Source organism: Pteronotus mesoamericanus, unplaced genomic scaffold (genome assembly GCF_021234165.1).
Source record: "Pteronotus mesoamericanus isolate MK-2021 breed Mesoamerican mustached bat unplaced genomic scaffold, CSHL_Meso_final scaffold_476, whole genome shotgun sequence".
Classification (NCBI taxonomy): domain Eukaryota; kingdom Metazoa; phylum Chordata; class Mammalia; order Chiroptera; family Mormoopidae; genus Pteronotus; species Pteronotus mesoamericanus.
This window is the reverse complement of record NW_026555318.1, coordinates 1,284,348-1,303,371: the sequence shown is the minus strand read 5'-3', so window position 1 is coordinate 1,303,371 and position 19,024 is coordinate 1,284,348. Positions and strand designations below refer to the sequence as shown.

Sequence of the window (19,024 nt, the reverse complement as noted above, 5' to 3'; positions counted from 1 at the left end):
AGTGGCCATGGGACCCTTGGCCAGACATCAGTGGGCACCGGCAGGAGCAGAGCACCAACACAGCTATGGCTTTTCACATTGGCAAAGACCCAGTGTCCTAGTTTGATTCCAAAGGACTTTTGTGGGGAGAAGTGTCCCAAATCCAAAGTTAGTCCCAGTGGTTAGAACATTCAAATGAGAAGAGAAACGCTTCAAAAATCTGTTGGGTGCCACTCTAGTGTAAGAGATGGCTCTTTCTACTATTTTGAGTTCTTCAGTATTGCCCAAAGGAGAGATTGTCAAGAGACGTTTGGGGCACACGGCATCATCTCTCCCCAGGTGACAGCTTTGAAGAATGTATAAACTCTGTGTGCTGGTGTGAAATCAGTTTCATTCTCTCATAGCCGTACCTCACGTGTAACTGACATTCAGAGACCGAGCTCTGGATTCAGTCCCGTGGTTGCCACTAGGTGAGTAAGAGAAAAGCTTAGTTGCGCAGTCCCTGGGACTTGGTTGCTGTTCAATGAATGTTAACTCCTGTCCCTCCTCTTGTATGCACTTGGAAAAGAAAAAGTGGAATTTACTAGAAATGGTAACCGTTGTATTTTACTGAGTAAGGTCCCATAATGAATGTGTTTATCATATTTAGATGAGGCCTCTTGCCATAGTGGTCCCACTGGTTTCCTGCTGGCCCTCATTGTGCTTAATGTTATTAATTAATGATGACGAAGAGCTTTCAGGAGAGGATTCAACTACACAGTCCGCCTAAGCTTTCAAGTGGGTTTATAAGGAGCACATACACACTGAATACACATTCTCTCTGTTTGCAAGAGGAAAGTTTATTAGGAGATGGGCAAAGGGACTGGGGAACTGCAAGAAAAGGTCAAAGCAACAGAGAGGACCACAGAACATCTCGGAGGACACCTTCACGGCCCAAACCTGTCAGACCCTCGGGTCAGGTCACAGAATAATGACAGGAGAGCAGCCCTGAATGAAGAGGAGCAGGCAGGCTGGGCTCAGAGCCTGCCACGCCCAGGACGTATGTTCTGCCTCCGAACCATGACTGGCAGTGATGCCTGGGGTGGGGTCCTGTGGTGATGGCTGTCAGAGACATGCGGCTGGTCCATCGCTGGTCCTCCTGTCTTCCTGCAATCCTCCTGCTGGCACCAGGATGTCTAGCACCCAAAGGTGCTACAGGGCCCAAGGCGGGTTCGAGGGCCACAAGGGGCACAGGGATTGGTGACACAAGGCCCGATGGGCTTGTCACACGCGTTGGTCGTGGCACAGGGGTTGCAGGGCAGCCTGGGACACAGAATCGTTAGCATGTCAGCATGAGAGGGATAATTTAAAAAAAAAAAAAAAAAAAAAAGGAGGAGGGACCTCAACCCAAGTTGACATGGGGACAAGCAGGATTCATTCTCTGACATTTCAGGAAGTCAAGCCTGTTCCCATCGCTCCTTCTGCAAAGCCAGAGACAATGACGGCAGAAGAGAGGAAAGGCTCATGGTGCAGTCCCAGCCCGCCCTCTGTTACCCTGGAGTCATAGGGAAGCCAAGTCTCTCAAGTATCTTTTGGACAAGAAAGTGCCTGTTGGCCAGGTAATGGTAGCGACAAATAGCGCCCACTTCCCCCTGCTGTAATATAAACCTCTGGTCTCTGCAGACACATTGGCTTCTGAAACTTTACCTACAAAGCCTTTATTTTATCCTTCACTAGAACTGGCCTTGCGCTGTTTGCCAGGTACTCACTTGCAGTCCTCGCTCTCCAGCAGGCCCCGGTACGTGTTGATCTCGCACTCCAGCCGGGCCTTGACATCTAGCAGCACCTGGTACTCCTGGTTCTGCCGCTCCAGGTCACCCCTGATCTCTGCCAGCTGAGACTCCACGTTGGTGACCATGCACTGCACCTGGGCCAGCTGGGAGCTGTAGCGGGCCTCGGTCTCCGTCAGCGTGTTCTCCAGGGAGTCCCTCTGTGAGGGGGACATGAGGAATGTCACAGAGCTGCTCCTTTAACACGGCCCTCCACAGGGTTCTGCGCAAGTCACGGCTTCCCTAGTTGCCTTCCGGGTGACTAGGACCCGGAAGGCCTACCAGTGACTCTGATTCCCCAACCTCACACTTGTCACCAGGGGTGTGGGCGATACCCACCAGGTTGTGCTGGGCCTGCAGCTCGATCTCCAGGGCGTTGACCGTGCGTCTCAGCTCGATGATCTCCGCCTGGCAGGTCTGCAGCTGCTCTGAGCTGGACACCACCTGCTTGTTCAGCTCCTGGGTCTGAAACACCAAAGGTAAGGGACGGAATCAGACCCTGCCTCGAGGGTCCCAAGGTCCTGAGTGGCCCTGTGCTGAGATGCCCACCTGGTTGGCGAACCATTCCTCCACGTCCCTGCGGTTGGTCTCCACCAGGGCCTCATACTGACACCTGGTCTCGTTGAGCACGCGGTTCAGGTCCACGGTGGGGGCAGCGTCCACCTCCACGTTGAGGCGGTCTCCAATCTGGCAACGCAGGGTGTTGACTTCCTGGTGGAGGAAGGGGAAGGAATGAACCCACAGAAAGAATCTAACATGAACTCTCTCTGAGGGAGTCTAATGTGATGGGAAGAGGATTGCACTGAAACAGGATTCATGAGTTGAAGCCCAGTTGATACAAAACCCAGTTAAGTTACCTCTTGTGTTTCAGGCCTCCTGTCTGAGCCTCCTCTCATCTGTATTATGAGGCTGCCTGAACAAACAACTGCTAATGTGTCTTCCCACTCCAAGATTCCATCCTTTTCTCCTGATTTTCTCTTTTCTCAGTGATAAGCCTCGCGTGATAACTGGTTTGTAATTGTTGCTACTTAAATATAGAGAAACTAGGTTTACCATCTCCCATTTATTTTATGTCTTATGCCATCACACAGTATCTATTAAGGGTTGTTTCCTCTTCTAAATATTTGTCCCGGTCGGGTAGTTCAGTTGGTTAGCACATCCTCTCAATATGTCAGTGTTGCAGGTTCAATCCCCAGTCATGGTATATATGAGACGCAACCAATAAATGCGTAAATAAGTGGATCTCTCTCTCCCTCCTTCTCTCTCTCTCTGTCTCTCTCCTCTATCTCTTCCTCCCTCTCTAAAATCAACACATTAAAAAAAATTTAATGACAAAAAAAAAATCTAATGTTTGAGACATGCATCTGATTTCCTAGTATTACATTCAACCCTGAGGTCTGAACCAACCATTATTTAAGTTCCTTCATTTCTCCCATTCCTCTCATCTATCCATCATCTAGTTTGGATTCTAATATCTAGGTGACACATACTACAAAGAGTTTGCTATCTCCTTCCAGTCTCAGTCGTTCATTTGGCATCTATTCAAAAGATAACATCTCATTCAACAGTAGGAAGTATTTTCAACATCTTTGTCTGGACTTCGGTCCCAGGTTTGGCCCTAAGTAGAAATAGGTCAGCTGACCACACTCTTTTAGATTTTTTTTTTTTAATGGAGGTCTGTGACTCATTCCCCAACAATCTCCCAAATATGTTTTGAGCAACCAGCAAAACATTGTGTTAGCTCTAGGTTACTTTAGCAAAGACCCACCATATCCTGCCCGTGGGAGTTAAGAAGTCTCGATATTGGGAGGTTGGGAGCTGGGACTCCCTTACCTGCTCGTGGTTCTGCTTGAGGCAGAGCAGCTCCTCCCTCAGGGACTCCACCTGGGCCTCCAGGTCGGACTTGCACAGGGTCAGCTCGTCCAGGATCCTGCGCAGGCTGTTGATGTCCGACTCCACCAGCTGCCTCAGGCCCATCTCTGTCTCGTACCTGCGCACACCCACAGCCAAAGGTCAAAGGAGATTAAAGAGGAAGAATTTTTCCCAGGCTTTACTTGGCTGACCTGTATTTTGAAATTTTTCAAAGTTTATGAAGAAAATGTCACCACACTGAGTAAAAAGACCAGTTTCTGCCCTGAGACCCAGGGAAAAGGTTCTAATCAGTAGTAACTACATTTGTTCCACAAACCCCATTCCCAGGTTTCTGTCACCTAAATTCTGTCATCTTGCCTTCCCACGTGAGCCTGTAAGCACCAAGGGCCTGCTGTTCAGACTATCTCACCCTCCTTTCCAACCAGCCTGAGAAGCCGTCTGGTGTTGTGAAAGCAGCACCCAATGAGAAGTCAGCTAAATCCAACCTTATCTTAATCCTTAATCTCTCAGAGCCTTGACTTCCCCATCTGTCAAGTGGGAACCAACTACACTAACTTCATCGAGTTGGTCTGAAGATGAAGAAAGGACATAAGTAAAATTACATTGTCAACTGTAGAGTCCCATCGAAATGCAAAGGATTCTAGGACGGTAATTGTCATACCTAGAAAAACTGATAGATTCTCTGAAATGGATTTTTGCCTCCTGTATTTTAATCAGCTGATAGTGACTAACCTATACTAAGAAATCAGTGTGAAATTTACTTTTCAACTTGGTCCAGACATTAAGTTGAAAAAGAAAAAGAATGGGTGGCTTCTTGAGCTCCTTCAAACGAAACTTAAAATACAGAAGCTTAGCATTCGGTGAGGAGACTTTGCCGCCATGAACCTAACGAACCCAAAGCAACGATCCTCCCACGGGCTCCCAGGCAGCCTCTGCTCGCACACCCCCAGCACAGAGTGCGTCCCTTTGCAGTTCAGCCTGCCCCTCGCAAGACTTCTCTGATGATTAGAAATTCTCACTTGGTCCTGAAGTCGTCCGCAGCCAGCTTGGCGTTGTCAATCTGCACCACCAGCCTGGCGTTCTCTGCCTTGCTGCACAGGATCTGGAGCCAGAATTAATTGTGAAATGAGTCATTCGAAGAAAGAATGCCTTGTGTCTTAACGTAGAAAGCTATTTTATTTCAGCCACATTTTTTTTTTTTTTCTAAATAGCTTAGAGTCTTCTCAGCTTTTCGGTTTGGGGATAAAAGGAGGATTGATAGAACTGACCATTTCAAAACTAAAACAGCCAAGGGGAAATGTGCCCTCTGTCCTGAACTCTTCTTGGACTGCTGCTGGCTTCCTGTAGGAACTCAGCATCCTGGGTACCAAGCCTCACATAGGGGAGACCAGCACCCCAGTCGGCTTAGGACTCAGGGGTTCCTGGGGTGCTAAGCCCAGAAAGATCCCAGGCAAACCAGGACAGGACATTCAGCCTACTTATATTCCCTGTGACCTCTCTCCACTCTCCCCTCATGTCACCCTGGATGAGGCTTTTGTTGCACAAAGCTTCGTCCTCTACCTGGAGTGGCCTGGGATGTCCTCACCCGCCGAGCAAGACCCCTTGTATAACCCACAGTCCCCTCCTTCCCCAGCTCCTACAGGGGGTCACTTCCTCCATGAGGTCTCACAGCACTTCGCCCTTAGCTGGTCGCGCACCTTACCACCCTCGCCATGGTCATTCACTTCTGCACCTCTCTCCCCTATTAGAGCATCTTAGTCCTTCACGCCTCACCCCAACACCATGCCTAGGACTGTGCGTGGGTCAGTGAGGGCATGCTCTTCAAATCACATGGTGCTTCCCTGGCATTCACTTTGCCAGAATAGCAGAACAGTGGACAGTAGCTCCCCTTTGAGATTCCAGAGCTTGTGCAATTGGCTCATTCTTCAAACTCTGCTCAGGTGTTGCCTCTTCCAGGAAGTCCATCCTGATGTACACTAAGTGTTACGTCCCACCTCTGTGCTGACTCTTCACTCATCCTCACTTCCGTCCCTGCATTTCAGGCCAGGAATTCTCACTTGCGCATGTGCCTGCTCTAATACATGGCATAGAGTCTATGCCAATTAATGAGGCTTCTGGAGTCAAGAGCTCTTTGGGTTTGTTTGTTTTTTATAGTCTATTAACAGTAGTTTTGAAAGGCTTTAAATATTTGAGAATTCACTAATGAAATCCCTAGCTCCAAAAAACAATTTGGGTGCATAATTTTTTTTTTTTTTTTTAGTGTTGTAGTTTCTGAAAACAAGACCAGGATATCATAATGGAACAGAAGAATCTGATATTCCGGCTTTAGCTAAGAAGCAGTATAAAATCGCTATGACTGCTTTTGGCCTAATGCCTTACCCTCCCTCCAGTCTGTCTCTTTCCCTCATGGGATACCCAAATAGATGTTCTAAGACTACTTGATGGGTCATACTAAACTGAGGAAGTCTATGTCTTCATCATTCTCGACATCAGCTTTGAGCAGCCTTAAATCAGAAGGGCATAGTTTGAATTTGGATAAACAGTTCATTAAACTGGCAGCGTGGTGCCCACCCTCACCTTCTGCTGCAGCTCCTCGATGGTCCGGAAGTACGACTGGTAGCTGGGGCACATCAGCGGCTCCTGCTGCTGGCACCGCTCCTGGATGCGGCACTCCAGCTCCGCGTTCTCCCGCTCCAGCTGCCGCACCTTCTCCAGGTAGCTGGCCAGGCGGTCGTTCAGGAACTGCATGGTCTCCTTCTCACTGCCATTGAAGGAGCCCTCGCAGAACCAGCCGCAGTTGCCCACGTTGGCGGGGATGTTGCAGGCCCCGGGCAGGGGGATGTTGTGGCAGCTGGGGGCCACGCAGGGCCGGGAGGGGCAGCCGGAGCGGCAGCTCAGGTTGGACAGGCAGCTGTTGTAAGGCATGGCACCGGGAAGGAGAGAGGTCTACAGGTCAGTATCAAAGCCTGATTGCTTTTCTCCAGTGTGAGCCCTGCTCCTCTCTGAGAGCCTTATATTCTGTCACCAGTGGGTGGGGCAGCCATGTACTGCATTGCCCTTTTTTACCCTGTTTACCAATTTTTCCATTTGTTTTTTGGCCGCTTCACACGAGTCCTTAACCTCATAAAATGTTTTACTCTGGCTTCTTGCTAAGTCAGGACTCCTCACCCATCATGCTGGTTGGTTAAGTAAGAGTTCAAAGTGACCAGCCTATTACCTGCCATCAGGAGTGCTTATTCATGGGGTTGTGAGCGAGGTTGACAGCTGGACCTGTCCCCCGGAGTTGCAGGCACTTCTGTGCCTCTTTGTCCCTAACAAGGTGTGGTCTGGGCCTCACCCAGCTCATACTCAGTGAGGACTCTGTGACCAAAGCCATCTCGGGAGGCCCACCTGGAAACCAGACTGTTGCGTAGGGAATCCCAGAAGGTGAGACCAGAGAGGACTTAGAAGGCTGTGCTGTTCCATGTCCCTTAGCCATTCCATCCAGGGCAGATAGAGGCAGTGGCAGCCTCTCCCTAGTAGGGGCTGCAAGAAGCCTCCCAAGGCTCCATTTCTGCTCTTCCTCAATGTGCACAGAACATTCAGAATGTTCTAACACGAGGATGTGCCAGGTGCTCACACACAGCGCAACTGTTGCTGGAATGGCTCCTGCTTGCGGAGCACACGCTGTGCAGAGCACCTCTCCTTCAGTCCTCACACAGCCCTGCAGCGTTTGTAGATGGGAACAGCACGCTCCTGATCCACAGAGGCTGCCCGTGGTCCCCGCACTCCCCCGCGGTGGGGCCAGCCGCCACACCCCGAGCTCGTGATTCCAGCGGCTGTGCTCACTCCGTCACTGACGGCCTCTCTCTTCCGACCTCCTCCCTGCTGGGATGCAACCGCGCACAAATGGGGTGAATTCAGTGGGACTCAACCACTATGAGGCACTGTCCCCTCCTAAGTTAGAATGGGCCAAGAGATAAAAGCCTGTTGTCTACCGAAGAAGAAAAGGTCATTTTTATTGTCATGGAAGGAGGTCTGCTACGTGGGAACATGTAATACCCACTAAAAGCTGGAAAGAAGGATACCCTTCATTGCTTTGAACTGGAACAGAAACCCCTGAGCCCAGTTCTCCAAAGGGTATGACCCTGAAAAGCCACCATGTTGTTACATGCTTAATGGTACCTTGTGACTATTGATACATTTTGGCAAACAGATATTCTGCCCTGATGCTATTCCAGGTGGAGGTAAGAACTATGAAGATGTTATGTTTAATCTATCAGTGCTCAAAACATGAACGCTACTTCTCAAGTAGTCCCCTTTGAAAGCTCCACGCTAATTCCTCCCATGCGGCCAGCACTCAGATCGCCCCTTCTTCAAACTTGTCCTCACAGCCCTGGACATTTATCTTATCCTCATTGAAGGCAAAGCTTCATCTTCTGAGCGTGTGTTTATTTGTGGAATCAGCCAGATACCATTTGGAACCAAACCTAGTCAGTTGGATAAACAACCAAACTAAGTAGCATCTTTAATGGAGTCAGAAACACTCTATTTTATTGTCACTATATTTATATTTATATTGTCACTGTAAAATAATACTGTACATTTTTGGGGTGATTCTAAAAGTCATTTCCAAGATGGAGCTTCAAATACACTTTCATAAAAGATAGCAGCTTTGAAGAAAATGTGTGGTCTCCCAGAGTGTACACTTTGAAGGCCCTGACATCCTCACCCACGTGCACGATCCTCAACTCTCTGGCCCTCCCACCCAAATCTCTACCTGCGAAGACATGGAATGAGTGTGTGGTCTCAAATAAGTACCAAACTGACTGAAGCCCTGTTGGATGAGAGCAGATAACGCACAGCGAATAGCTGGACTCTTAGGCTTTTCTCTCAGTCTCCCCTTCTTCTATACCCCAGGCTTCCAAAGAGGAAAATCTAGACAATGGCACTTTTTAAAGAATAGGAAAGGCATAGTGTGTTGTAAACTGGCCCTTATGTCCACACGGGTCCCTCTGACCACTACGATAGCTTCTACCTCCGTCAGAATGGAATAATCCAGAGGTCCATATCGCTATAGGTCCAACTGTGGAAGGCAGAGTTTAGAAAAGATGACTATTCCCATTTCTGAGTGGAAGTAACCATGATCACTGCAGAGCTCCATGGTTGTTCGATAGTAGCGGTTGAGAGGACTTGGGTCTGTAAAAAGCTGAGTTTCCATTAGCTTCCCAGGAATTCTGGAAGACAATCGCTTTTTATTTACTCCATTTAATGTTGTATTGAGAATTGTTGCCTTTACAGAAGCAATGGCATTGTCTCTAGTCCTTCAATAAATATGATGAGCAAATGGAATCCTAACAAACAGAAAGATTTGATGCTTGCCCATGTAATTGTGGCAGACGCAAATTGCAGTTGAGATTTAAGGATGCTATTTATTATGGAAGCTAAGGCTATTTTCATGGGAGAGATGACGCGTAAACTCATCAGTGGTATTTAACCATGGAGTGGAGTCTTCTGAGGCCGTCCTCCCTGTGGCAGGACTTTAAAGGCATTGGGAGGCCACCCCTGTCCTCCCCAAACCATCTTCCCTCATGGCCAGGTACGGGCACTAGAAATTCTCACCATGAGAAATGGAGACTTGACTTGGAGCGGTGAACACATAACACAGTATACAGATGATGCATTATAGAATTGTACACCTGAACTTACATAACTTTATTAACCAGTGTCACCCTTCATAAATTCAATGAAAATGAAAAGAAGGGAAATGTAAAATGTGTTCTGTGGGAAATGCAAAGTAGCACATTGGACCCCTTGTCAATTAATTGTATTTTAACGTACAAATGGCAAAGAGAGGCCAACAATACTATCAGTAGGCACACACAGAGCAGGAGGACCGACTCACGCCAAAGACAGATGAAAAGTCACCCATGGTGGGGGCGAATTAGAGAAGCAGAAATACTGTCAGTTCCAACACTAGCCCAATCATGTTGAGCCAACCCGGGTTACAGCTGCTTACGAGACCAGGATATAGGGCTCCCGTAGACTGTTCCATAAAGGCGGCTGTCACCAAGTTATCAACCGCTCAGCCTCACTGCACTGAGGGGAGAAGTCGTGGCGGCAATCCAGGAACTAAGCCAATGGTTTTGGCTCTGAGAAGATGCTCAAGCAGGGCTTCCAATGAAAGACGAGCAGGAGAGGACCTAGAGAATGAGCCAGGTCAGTAGTAAGGTGCACTGCGCAAAGAGAGGAAGAGACACCTCAAAAATGGGAATTTGGGGCTCATTCTTCAAACCCTCTCCCAAGCCACCATTGTTTCTGTTATACTTGGTCCTGGATTCCCAGTGGGAACGGAGTTTCAACAAGGGTCTGAAGGAACAAACCCAGTCAGAAAAATGCAACATTCATCAGTAGGTTTTTAACGCTGCCCAGTCGAGAACAGAGACGTCAAAAAGAACATGAGATGATCCAAAGCGAGGTAACTTAATTTCCTAGTCTTCTTAGAAAGCCGGATTCAGAAGGAATGGGAGCCTGCGTACGGGACTGCTCTGAGATCAAAGAGGGCGGCAGAGGCTAGAACGTGTCTAGTAGTCACAGAGGATAAGGCAAAGTAAGCCTTGTGTCCAGTGTGAAGGTGTTGTTTTGACCTTCGGCGTTCAGGTCACTCACGAGCTGCGGATCTGAGCCAGCTGTGGAAGCGCCCCTCAACTACGTCTGCCTCGCCCAGCATCCCAGAGCCCCTGCTCTCTCGACAGTCCCCAGTGATCGCCCCGTGGCCGTTTCCAGTGGGTTTGTCTGAATTCTCATCTCCTTGGACCTGGAGGCTACTGACCATCCCCTCATCAAGACTCTGACTTCTTGGACTTCTCTGTCACTTCAGCTGCCCCTCACTTCCCTCTCCAACTGCGTTTAACCAGATGTCACCTCTATCTTCAGGGACCCAGCTAAGCCAAGGCAGAATCTCACGCCAGGGATTTGGGGAAGCCCCGGGCCGGGTCTGTCACTGTTATCAGTGTCCCCACGGTTCTTCCACATCTTCCCCTAACATCTAGATGCTAACATCTTCCCCTGGACAATCTTAACAACGCCTACACCTCTAACTATATTGTACTATAACTTCAGCATCTCTCCCAACTCTAGTCTTTTTTTTCCAACTTTTTTCCACTAGAAATACACTGTTGTTTCATTTTCTGAGGCCCAAAAAACTTCACTCATGTTGACGCATAGCAGGTATCGAGTCAGTGCTAGTTTCCTTCTGTTTCACTCCATTGTTGCTCTACCTCCAATCGGCTTCCCTATCCCGAGCTGTCCCTCTGAAATGCAACCCCTCTTGCCCCACTCCCTCCCCAGGCTCCACGCTCTCAGTCCTTCCTTTTTGCCAGCCTCCAGATTGACCCTCCTTCCCTCTCACCTCGTCCCACCTCTACCTAGCTTCTTGATGTATCATCTGCCAACCTTCCTTACCAACAAATCTCACAAATAATCATTGAAAGCACTGCCAAATAGGATTTTACCTACTTTGCAGTTTCATCTTCCACTGCTGTATTTATCCTCTGCTTCAGGCTAAAAATTGGTCTGTCTGGCTCTAAACATACCTCCTGCTGTATCTCCTTAACAGGCCAAGTTTGTGCTTGAAAAAACTTTCCCTCAGACCTGCACGCACTCATCTGTCCAAACATATCCCATCAAACTGTATTCCAGAATTATGCTAATATTATACAGTCATAGTTGATTGAAGTTGGAACTATGGGAAGTATATAAAGTTTTAATGTCCTTCTCATGAATCTTCATTAGTGATACCATTCCCTGTTTATTCCACGCATGGTATTCTATGATTTGCACTAGGTTTTGATCAGGTGAAGATACTGTCTCTCTTGAAGGGCATGTAGTCAATGAGACAGGCAGACAAAATTTATATAAACAGAATATTTGGGTTTTCAAAGCCCTGACTGAATGCTGCCTCCTTCTCGGAACCTCTTCTTATCACTCCCTCAGACTTCGGAAATTCGTCATTCTTTACTTACACCTTTTTTGGGCCACATAGGTGTTTGTGTGTAGCAATTATCTCTTAGTCTTATGTACTCTAGGCTCTAAACAAGCTGTGGGCCATGACCAGGGTTCACTTATTCCTGTGTTCTCAGCACCCCACAGAGTACAAGTGCATATACCAGATAATCAATTGTGGTTCTGTTGGTCAGATAGCATCAAATTAAATGGATAATCTATCAAGTGGTTAGTAGACTGAGAGTTTTAATAATTCATAAATGGGGCAAGAGGGAGGTAAGGTAGGATCAATGCGGATTGGAGGAGATTTAATGACCATTGCCTTCTTTTGGAATTATAGGAAATAAAATGGTAAAAAGGTTATGGAAGAACATTATAGATATGAGCAAAAACCTAGAGGAAATAGTAACCTTGAAGAGAGGGAGGTAAGGAGACACACCTGCCTGTGTTTAAAGGATCTTTAGATTATAAAGTATCGGGCATCATAAATAAGGACAAGAGGAACCCGTTTGGCAAAAATAAGTTTTAGTTCAATTAAATTTAGTCCAAATGACGTGATGGCCTGATACCAAATGAAACTGACCTATGGGCAGACAAAGACCTGGAACCTGAGCTACGGTGAGAGCGAGGCTTAGGCATCATCAGCATGGAGGAGAAAGAAGAAAACAAGGAGCCAAGGATCTGCACATCTCCTCCATTTGGGATAGAAAGGGGAAGTCGAGCTAACTGGGAGTCAGCAGATGGGCCGTTGGAGATAAAAGAAGAGGACCCAGAGTGTGCACAAAATCACTGAAGGTATGTCTTGAGGGAAGGACAGGTATCTACGAGGCCTGTCTGGAAAAAGTTCAGCCATTGTTCATATAACGAGAACCGTTTGTGTGACACAGATGTAACCTGGCAGCCAAGGAGAGTGGACTGGAATGCACATTCATGAACAATGACAACTTCGCTGGGCTAGTCAGTAGGGACAGTAGACACCAAGTGAGCATGTGTACTGTGTGGCTGTTGCATTCAAAATGACTGAGTGAGTAGAGTAATGAACCTGCATAAAATTTTGCATTAAGCTTGAACATTCCTTCACGGAAACTATTCAGATGATTCAGAAGTCCACAGCTATGGGAAAATGGTGATTGGCAGCTTCATCACAACAACGCACCTGCTCATGCATTACATCTCGCGCTGAGTTTTTTGGTGAAACATCAAATCTCCCAGGTGACTCAGTGCCCCTAGAGCCTAGATTTGGTGCCCGTGACTTCTGGCTTTTCCCAAAACTAAAGTCACCTTTGAAAGGGAAGAGACTTCAGATCATCGATGAGATTCAGGGGCAGCTGATGACAACTGGGAGAACTGTGTGAGGTCCCAAGGTGCCTGCTTTGAAGAGAACTGAAGCATCATTGTCCTATGTACAATGTTTCTCGTATCTTATATCTTCTTCAATAAATTTCTCTATTTTTCATAGTACCTGGCTGGATACCTTCCGGACAGGCCTCATGTATTGGTGATGCTGGGGCGGCCAAGACATTAAGAGGACAAGGTAGCTGCTCTTTGAGTTTCTACAGAAGCTGGTCTTTACAGAGTAGGAGAAAGGGAAGCAGAGAATTTCCCAGCAATGAGGGTGAACATGGGACATAGGAGCGAGGTTTGGAGAGGAGCCTCACAGTTGCCAAGGGCCCCGCAGCCAAGGTAAGATGGGCGTGGGTGTTGAAGGCCAGGTTTCTGCATGGCCTTCCCTGGATGGGAGCCTCCCAGGCGGACAGCCCTCCCTCGCCGTCCTCATTTACCAGCGGACGACAGTGGCTGGGTTCCATCATTCAACTAATTTCATCCTCCTAATGAAGGGGCACTTTTATGAGACAGCCATGAGAAGTACTTTACAATGCATGAATATGAATGAGAAACACATTTACAATGCCAGAGAAATAAAGTTTATTGGGAAGTAAATGAAGTAGCTTTCTTGCATTCCAGAGAATACCAGAGAAGCCGGGAAAGCAGGAAGCATGGTGTGTAGAGGAAACGCCCTAAAGTAATACCTGGAGCTCAGATTACAGGGAGCTGGACATCTTCAGATACAGAGAGACTCCACCTTCTATGGGAGGCAGTTTTCCAGACATTGGTTCTTAATGATGTGTCTTTGCTTGTTGGATCTGGAAGGACTTTCCATATCTAGAAATATCGCAGTTGGCATGACAAGGTTTCTAAGGCAACTGAGCTCCGGCCAAGGCAGGACCTGGGGCCTTTACTAGTTTGGATCTCATCAGTTTCATTGTAGCCTTCAAAGAGGGTATCAGTATTTAAGTTAACAGCAACCTGCTTGAGAGCCGCCACAGGGCACGCAGGAGTTTCCACAAGCGTTGGTGGTAGCACATGGGTTGCAGGGGAGGCTGGAAGAACAGAGTTTTAGAATGGATTAGGGAAGGGAGTGTAGAAAACACCAAAGTTTACTGCAAAAACCTACATTCTCAGTGGGCAGAGCTATTTAGAATCAAATGTGATTATTACCAAATCCTTTCCCCTTCCCCAGAATGCCATGGGCAGAGGTGGAAAATTGTCCTTTTGAGAAATATTACCTCCATCGTTAGCTCTCTGAGGCAGAGGATGTCATTTGCTTTTGAACTTACATATCTGCTAATTGTCACACAGTAGACACTCGATTAATGTGTGTTATTTGGTGAGCTGAAAATATGGCCAACATGTGAGTGCCCACAGTGTTGTGGAGTCCGCCACACGTGTTTTCCCAGAAGTCCTTTGTCTCATACTCACTTGCAGTCCTCGCTCTCCAGCAGGCTCCGGTATGTGTTGATCTCACACTCCAGCCGGGCCCGGACGTCCAGCAGCACCTGGTACTCCTGGTTCTGCCGCTCCAGGTCACCCCTGATCTCCGCCAGCTGAGACTCCACGTTGGTGATCATGCACTGCACCTGGGCCAGCTGGGAGCTGTAGCGGGCCTCGGTCTCCGTCAGCGTGTTCTCCAGGGAGTTCCTCTGTGGGGCGGGAGGGCACATGAGGAATGTCACAGAGCTGCTCCTTTAACACGGCCCTCCACAGGGCTCCGTGCAAGTCATGGCTTCCCTAGTTGCCTTCCGGGTGACTAGGACCCGGAAGGCCTACCAGTGACTCTGATTCCCCAACCTCACACTTGTCACCAGAGGTGTGGGCGATACCCACCAGGTTGTGCTGGGCCTGCAGCTCGATCTCCAGGGCGTTGACCGTGCGTCTCAGCTCGATGATCTCTGCCTGGCAGGTCTGCAGCTGCTCTGAGCTGGACACCACCTGCTTGTTCAGCTCCTGGGTCTGAAACACCAAAGGTAAGGGACGGAATCAGACCCTGCCTCGAGGGTCCCAAGGTCCTGAGTAGCCCTGTGCTGAGATGCCCACCTGGTTGGCGAACCATTCCTCCACGTCCCTGCGGTTGGTCTCCACCAGGGCCTCATACTGACACCTGGTCTCGTTGAGCACGCGGTTCAGGTCCACGGTGGGGGCAGCGTCCACCTCCACGTTGAGGCGGTCTCCAATCTGGCAACGCAGGGTGTTGACTTCCTGGTGGAGGAAGGGGAAGGAATGAACCCACAGAAATAGGTCTGCTAACTTTCTGCTATAGTCAAGTGAGATTGAGCCTGCCAAAAAGTGCACTAAAAAGAATATCCTGCTCTTTCCAAAGACTGACACAGACACTGTGTAGAAATAAATTCAATTTCTTTCCCAGAAAACTGAAACAAGCTCAGATTTCCTGTAAGACTAAGTCACAGCTCCTGGGCATATGTAGGTCATTTGTCATTTCTTGACACATGCCCAGCCATACATATCCACAGACCATCCCCAACTATACCGTTCTGTGCCACTTTGCTGTGCCATGTCTTTGCTCAGCCATCCTCCTCCTCCCCATCACAAGCCTCTGAGAAGAGTTTCCTTTGAGGCTGACAGGGTTGTTCCCAGAACAGTCTGCTTACCTGTCTTATGCGGCACTTACTTCCCTCTCCCAGTGTTGTATCACATTTTTACGTGGCTATCTCCCAGACTACAGATGAGACTGTGAGCTCTTAAAAGAGAGGGGCCACGTCTCATTTCCATTCTTTTCCCCCTCAATCTCTACCAGAAAATTCAGGACCTAACAGTGACCAACATCCTGCCTCAACACCGCCAACACCTGTCCAGCCTTCCTGGCTCACCTTACTGCGTACTGTGGGCATTGCTTCCTTATCCCCGGAGCTGACCCTGATTTCCTCAGAAAAGGGTGCCATCCCAGCAATCCTGACAGCAATTGCCTCCTGATGCTGAAGGCTTAGCTCTGACGCCTATTTTTTATCCTTTTTTCCTCCTTACCTCCTCATGGTTCTTCTTGAGACAGAGCAGCTCCTCCTTCAGGGACTCCACCTGGGCCTCCAGGTCGGCCTTGCATAGGGTCAGCTCGTCCAGGATCCTGCGCAGGCTGTTGATGTCTGACTCCACCAGCTGCCGAGAGGAACGTTCCATCTCATACCTGCGCACACAGATAGGTGTGGGAGGCAGAGCCAGGGAGGAAGCCCATCTTCCTGCCCTTGGTCCTGTTTGAAGGAATTGGTCTAGCTGTCTTTGAACTGACAGTTTTCTGTCCCTTCCCTTCCATGTGTCCTTCGAGCTCAGCATGGATAGGCTGGAGAGGACCTGAGTCATCCTAGCACCAGACAGTGTCCATGGGGACGGCATCTTCCTCTCTCCTCTCCATGTTGTTGGTTAATATACCACCAAAGCAATCGATTCTCCAAGAACTAATTTCAGTCTCTGAATTCAGGGGTTTTAGGAGGCCTTCCAGAAAGAGAGACTGAAGAGCAGATAGCATAGGAACCTGGATCTCTGAAACTAATTTTCCATATCCAGACATGAAAGGGTATGTAATCTCCATCCCTTGCAGGCAATGTTAGGCCCGTGGGGTCATGAGAGAACCACAAGGACCTTGGAGGCCACCTAGCCAAAAAGTCTCAACATACTTGGTTCTGAAGTCATCGGAGGCCAGCTTGGCATTGTCGATCTGCACCACCAGCCGGGCATTCTCAGACTTGGCACACAGAATCTGAAAACAAGACTCTACTGTGAGGCCCACTTGAACTTGAGAATATCTTATTGTTCAAAGACAGCCAGCTGCTGCTGTGCCCCCACCCACCCCACACCTCACCTTCTGCTGCAGCTCCTCGATGGTCCGGAAGTACGACTGGTAGCTGGGGCACATCAGTGGCTCCTGCTGCTGGCACCGCTCCCGAATGCGGCACTCCAGCTCCGCGTTCTCCCGCTCCAGCTGCCGCACCTTCTCCAGGTAGCTGGCCAGGCGGTCGTTCAGGAACTGCATGGTCTCCTTCTCACTGCCATTGAAGGAGCCCTCACAGAACCAGCCACAGTTGCCCACGTTGGCAGGGATGTTGCAGGCCCCGGGCAGGGGGATGTTGTGGCAGCTGGGGGCCACGCAGGGCCGGGAGGGGCAGGTGGAGCAGCAGCTCAGGTTGGACAGGCAGCAGTTGTAAGGCATGGTGCCGGGAGAGGTGATGGAAGAACAGGTGAGCTGACGGAGTTGGATGTGGATAAGTTTGAGTCTCTCCTTCCTCCATGGTCCTTTTATACCCTTAAATTGTGGGTGGGGGCTTGGCATCTAGCATAGTTTCCTTTCCTAATGCTTCAGGTAATTTTTTCTCCAAAATATGCTAGTTAGATGCCTTCACAGAGTCCCCCCTCATCCCATAAAATTATTCCATTCATCTTGCATCACGCTGGCCTCCTCCTGGGTCCTGGTGGTTGGTGAAATCAGAGTTTCATCAGATGGCTTCAAAGAAGGCAGAATCATCACAGCCCCAAATGGCTCTCCCCATTACTCAGAGGGGAGGACAGCCAGGGATATGGGGTGGAGTTGTTTGGGACTCCTCATCCATGAGGTTCTGCCACTGGACTCCTTAGAGAGTTTGAGATGAACAGTGTCCTGGTTACCTTCCAAGTGTACCCATGTTTCCATGTTCAGTTCAACTTGACTTTGTAGCAGAAATTCATCCTGTATCAGCTGTGAGGATTATGATCCTTACTCAGTGAGAATATTAATTGGGGCTTAGGGAAATTGTCCATAAGGGAGAGATTGAAAGTAATTGAGTGTTCATGGTTGGGAAATGAAACAAGTGAAATGGGTAGGAATAGCACTGATGCAGAGATCAGCACACTACAGCCCACAGGCCAAGTTTGGCCCGCTGCCCTTTTTTGTAAATAAAGTTTTATTGGCACACAGACATGTTCATTCATTTAGGTATTGTCTATGGCTGCTTTTGTTCTACAATGGCAGAGTTGAGTAGTAGCAACAGAGACCATACGGCCTGCAAAGACTAAAATATTTAGTTCTGGCCCTTTTCAGAAGTTTACCAACTTTCACTGAAGCAACAATCTCCCCAACGGTGAGAAAAAGAAGAAATATATAAAAGGAAACATGCTGGGTTCAAATGGCAGTACTGCTGCATAAGCATGAAACTTAATACTCAGACTTAACAAGAAAGGAAATCCAGGATGAGGTGCTCAGAGCTATCTTTGTGTTCACGGTGACCTTATCTCCAAGTCCCTGGAAATTTCTCTTGCCTCATTGCTAGACTTAATCCTCTTTCTGAGAGCATTGAACATCCCTGAAGGTGTGGCTCTGCCAACCCGAGACACTCCCAGAACAAGTCACAGCACCCTTAAGAATGCAACTTGATTCTGTCATCCCGAAGAAGTGGACAGTGTCTGTGATGAGTGTGTCTCTCTCCATTACTTCAGGGATCACATACCCTTTGACACTTCCAAACCCTCTTGCCCAATAATTAAATTTTTTATCCTCACCCAAGGACATTTTTTCACTTCTTTTAGAGAAAGGAGGGAAGAGAGAGAGAGCGAGAAACATCAATGTGAGAGAGAAACATCAATTGGTTGCCCTCCATATGAACCCCAAATAGGATTGAACCTGCAACCTAGGTGTGTGCCCTGACCAGGGATCAAACCCACAACTTTTCAGTGTATGGGATGATGCTCCAACCAACTGAACCACCCAGCCAGGACTCAATAATGAATTATAACGCAATGGTAATTGTATCTCATCTTCTATTTTCTGTCACTCCAGCACTGTCCTTCATTCTGCACAGAAACAAAATCATACTTGAAAAAAAAAATTCTCTAAAGATTATTTGGAGGACACAATGTAAGTCATTTAAGAAGGGTGTGCCCAGGTTCAAAGGCAGTGCAGAAGGAAGAAAAAAGGACACATCCAAAGCTAAATGGCCTCAGTTCACATCTTCACTAGTGCTATGACCTCAGAGAAGTGAATTCCCTTTTTGACTCTTGTTTTCTTCCTCTCTTAAATTGAAGTAATAATAATGCTGCCCATATCATAGTTTTGTTGTGCCAGT

General features: G+C 48.2%; 2 protein-coding genes across 2 annotated transcripts; both read right to left on the bottom strand.

The window, feature by feature from the left end:
* Positions 1-1,154: 1,154 nt before the first annotated feature.
* Positions 1,155-6,584, bottom strand: LOC129087000 (keratin, type I cuticular Ha3-II-like). The gene is made up of 7 exons (XM_054593769.1): positions 6,237-6,584; positions 4,679-4,761; positions 3,621-3,777; positions 2,337-2,498; positions 2,127-2,252; positions 1,728-1,948; positions 1,155-1,281 (listed from the first exon to the last, which is right to left on the bottom strand). The coding sequence occupies exons 1-7, from the start codon at positions 6,582-6,584 to the stop codon at positions 1,155-1,157; spliced, it is 1,224 nt and encodes a 407-aa protein (XP_054449744.1).
* Positions 6,585-13,938: 7,354 nt separating this feature from the next.
* On the bottom strand, positions 13,939-17,266 carry LOC129086999 (keratin, type I cuticular Ha4). Its single transcript, XM_054593768.1, has 7 exons — positions 16,792-17,266; positions 16,607-16,689; positions 15,963-16,119; positions 15,018-15,179; positions 14,808-14,933; positions 14,403-14,623; positions 13,939-14,023 (listed from the first exon to the last, which is right to left on the bottom strand). Exons 1-7 carry the CDS (start codon positions 17,257-17,259, stop codon positions 13,939-13,941), a joined length of 1,302 nt encoding a protein of 433 aa, XP_054449743.1. The 5' UTR covers positions 17,260-17,266.
* Between the last annotated feature and the right edge of the window lie 1,758 nt (positions 17,267-19,024).

Bases quoted from the DNA above. Each gene is read 5' to 3' on its own strand.
- LOC129086999 (XM_054593768.1), bottom strand. From the start codon at position 17,259: ATGCCAAGCCCCCACCCACAATTTAAGGGTATAAAAGGACCATGGAGG. The intron at 16,690-16,791 runs GTGAGGTGTGGG...TCTTGTTTTCAG, and splicing joins TCGAGGAGCTGCAGCAGAAG to ATTCTGTGTGCCAAGTCTGA. The intron at 14,024-14,402 runs GTGAGTATGAGA...CTGTTCTTCCAG, and splicing joins CTGGAGAGCGAGGACTGCAA to CCTCCCCTGCAACCCATGTG.
- LOC129087000 (XM_054593769.1), bottom strand. From the start codon at position 6,584: ATGCCTTACAACAGCTGCCTGTCCAACCTGAGCTGCCGCTCCGGCTGC. The intron at 4,762-6,236 runs GTGAGGGTGGGC...TTCTGGCTCCAG, and splicing joins TCGAGGAGCTGCAGCAGAAG to ATCCTGTGCAGCAAGGCAGA. The intron at 1,949-2,126 runs GTGGGTATCGCC...TCCCCCTCACAG, and splicing joins TGCAGGCCCAGCACAACCTG to AGGGACTCCCTGGAGAACAC.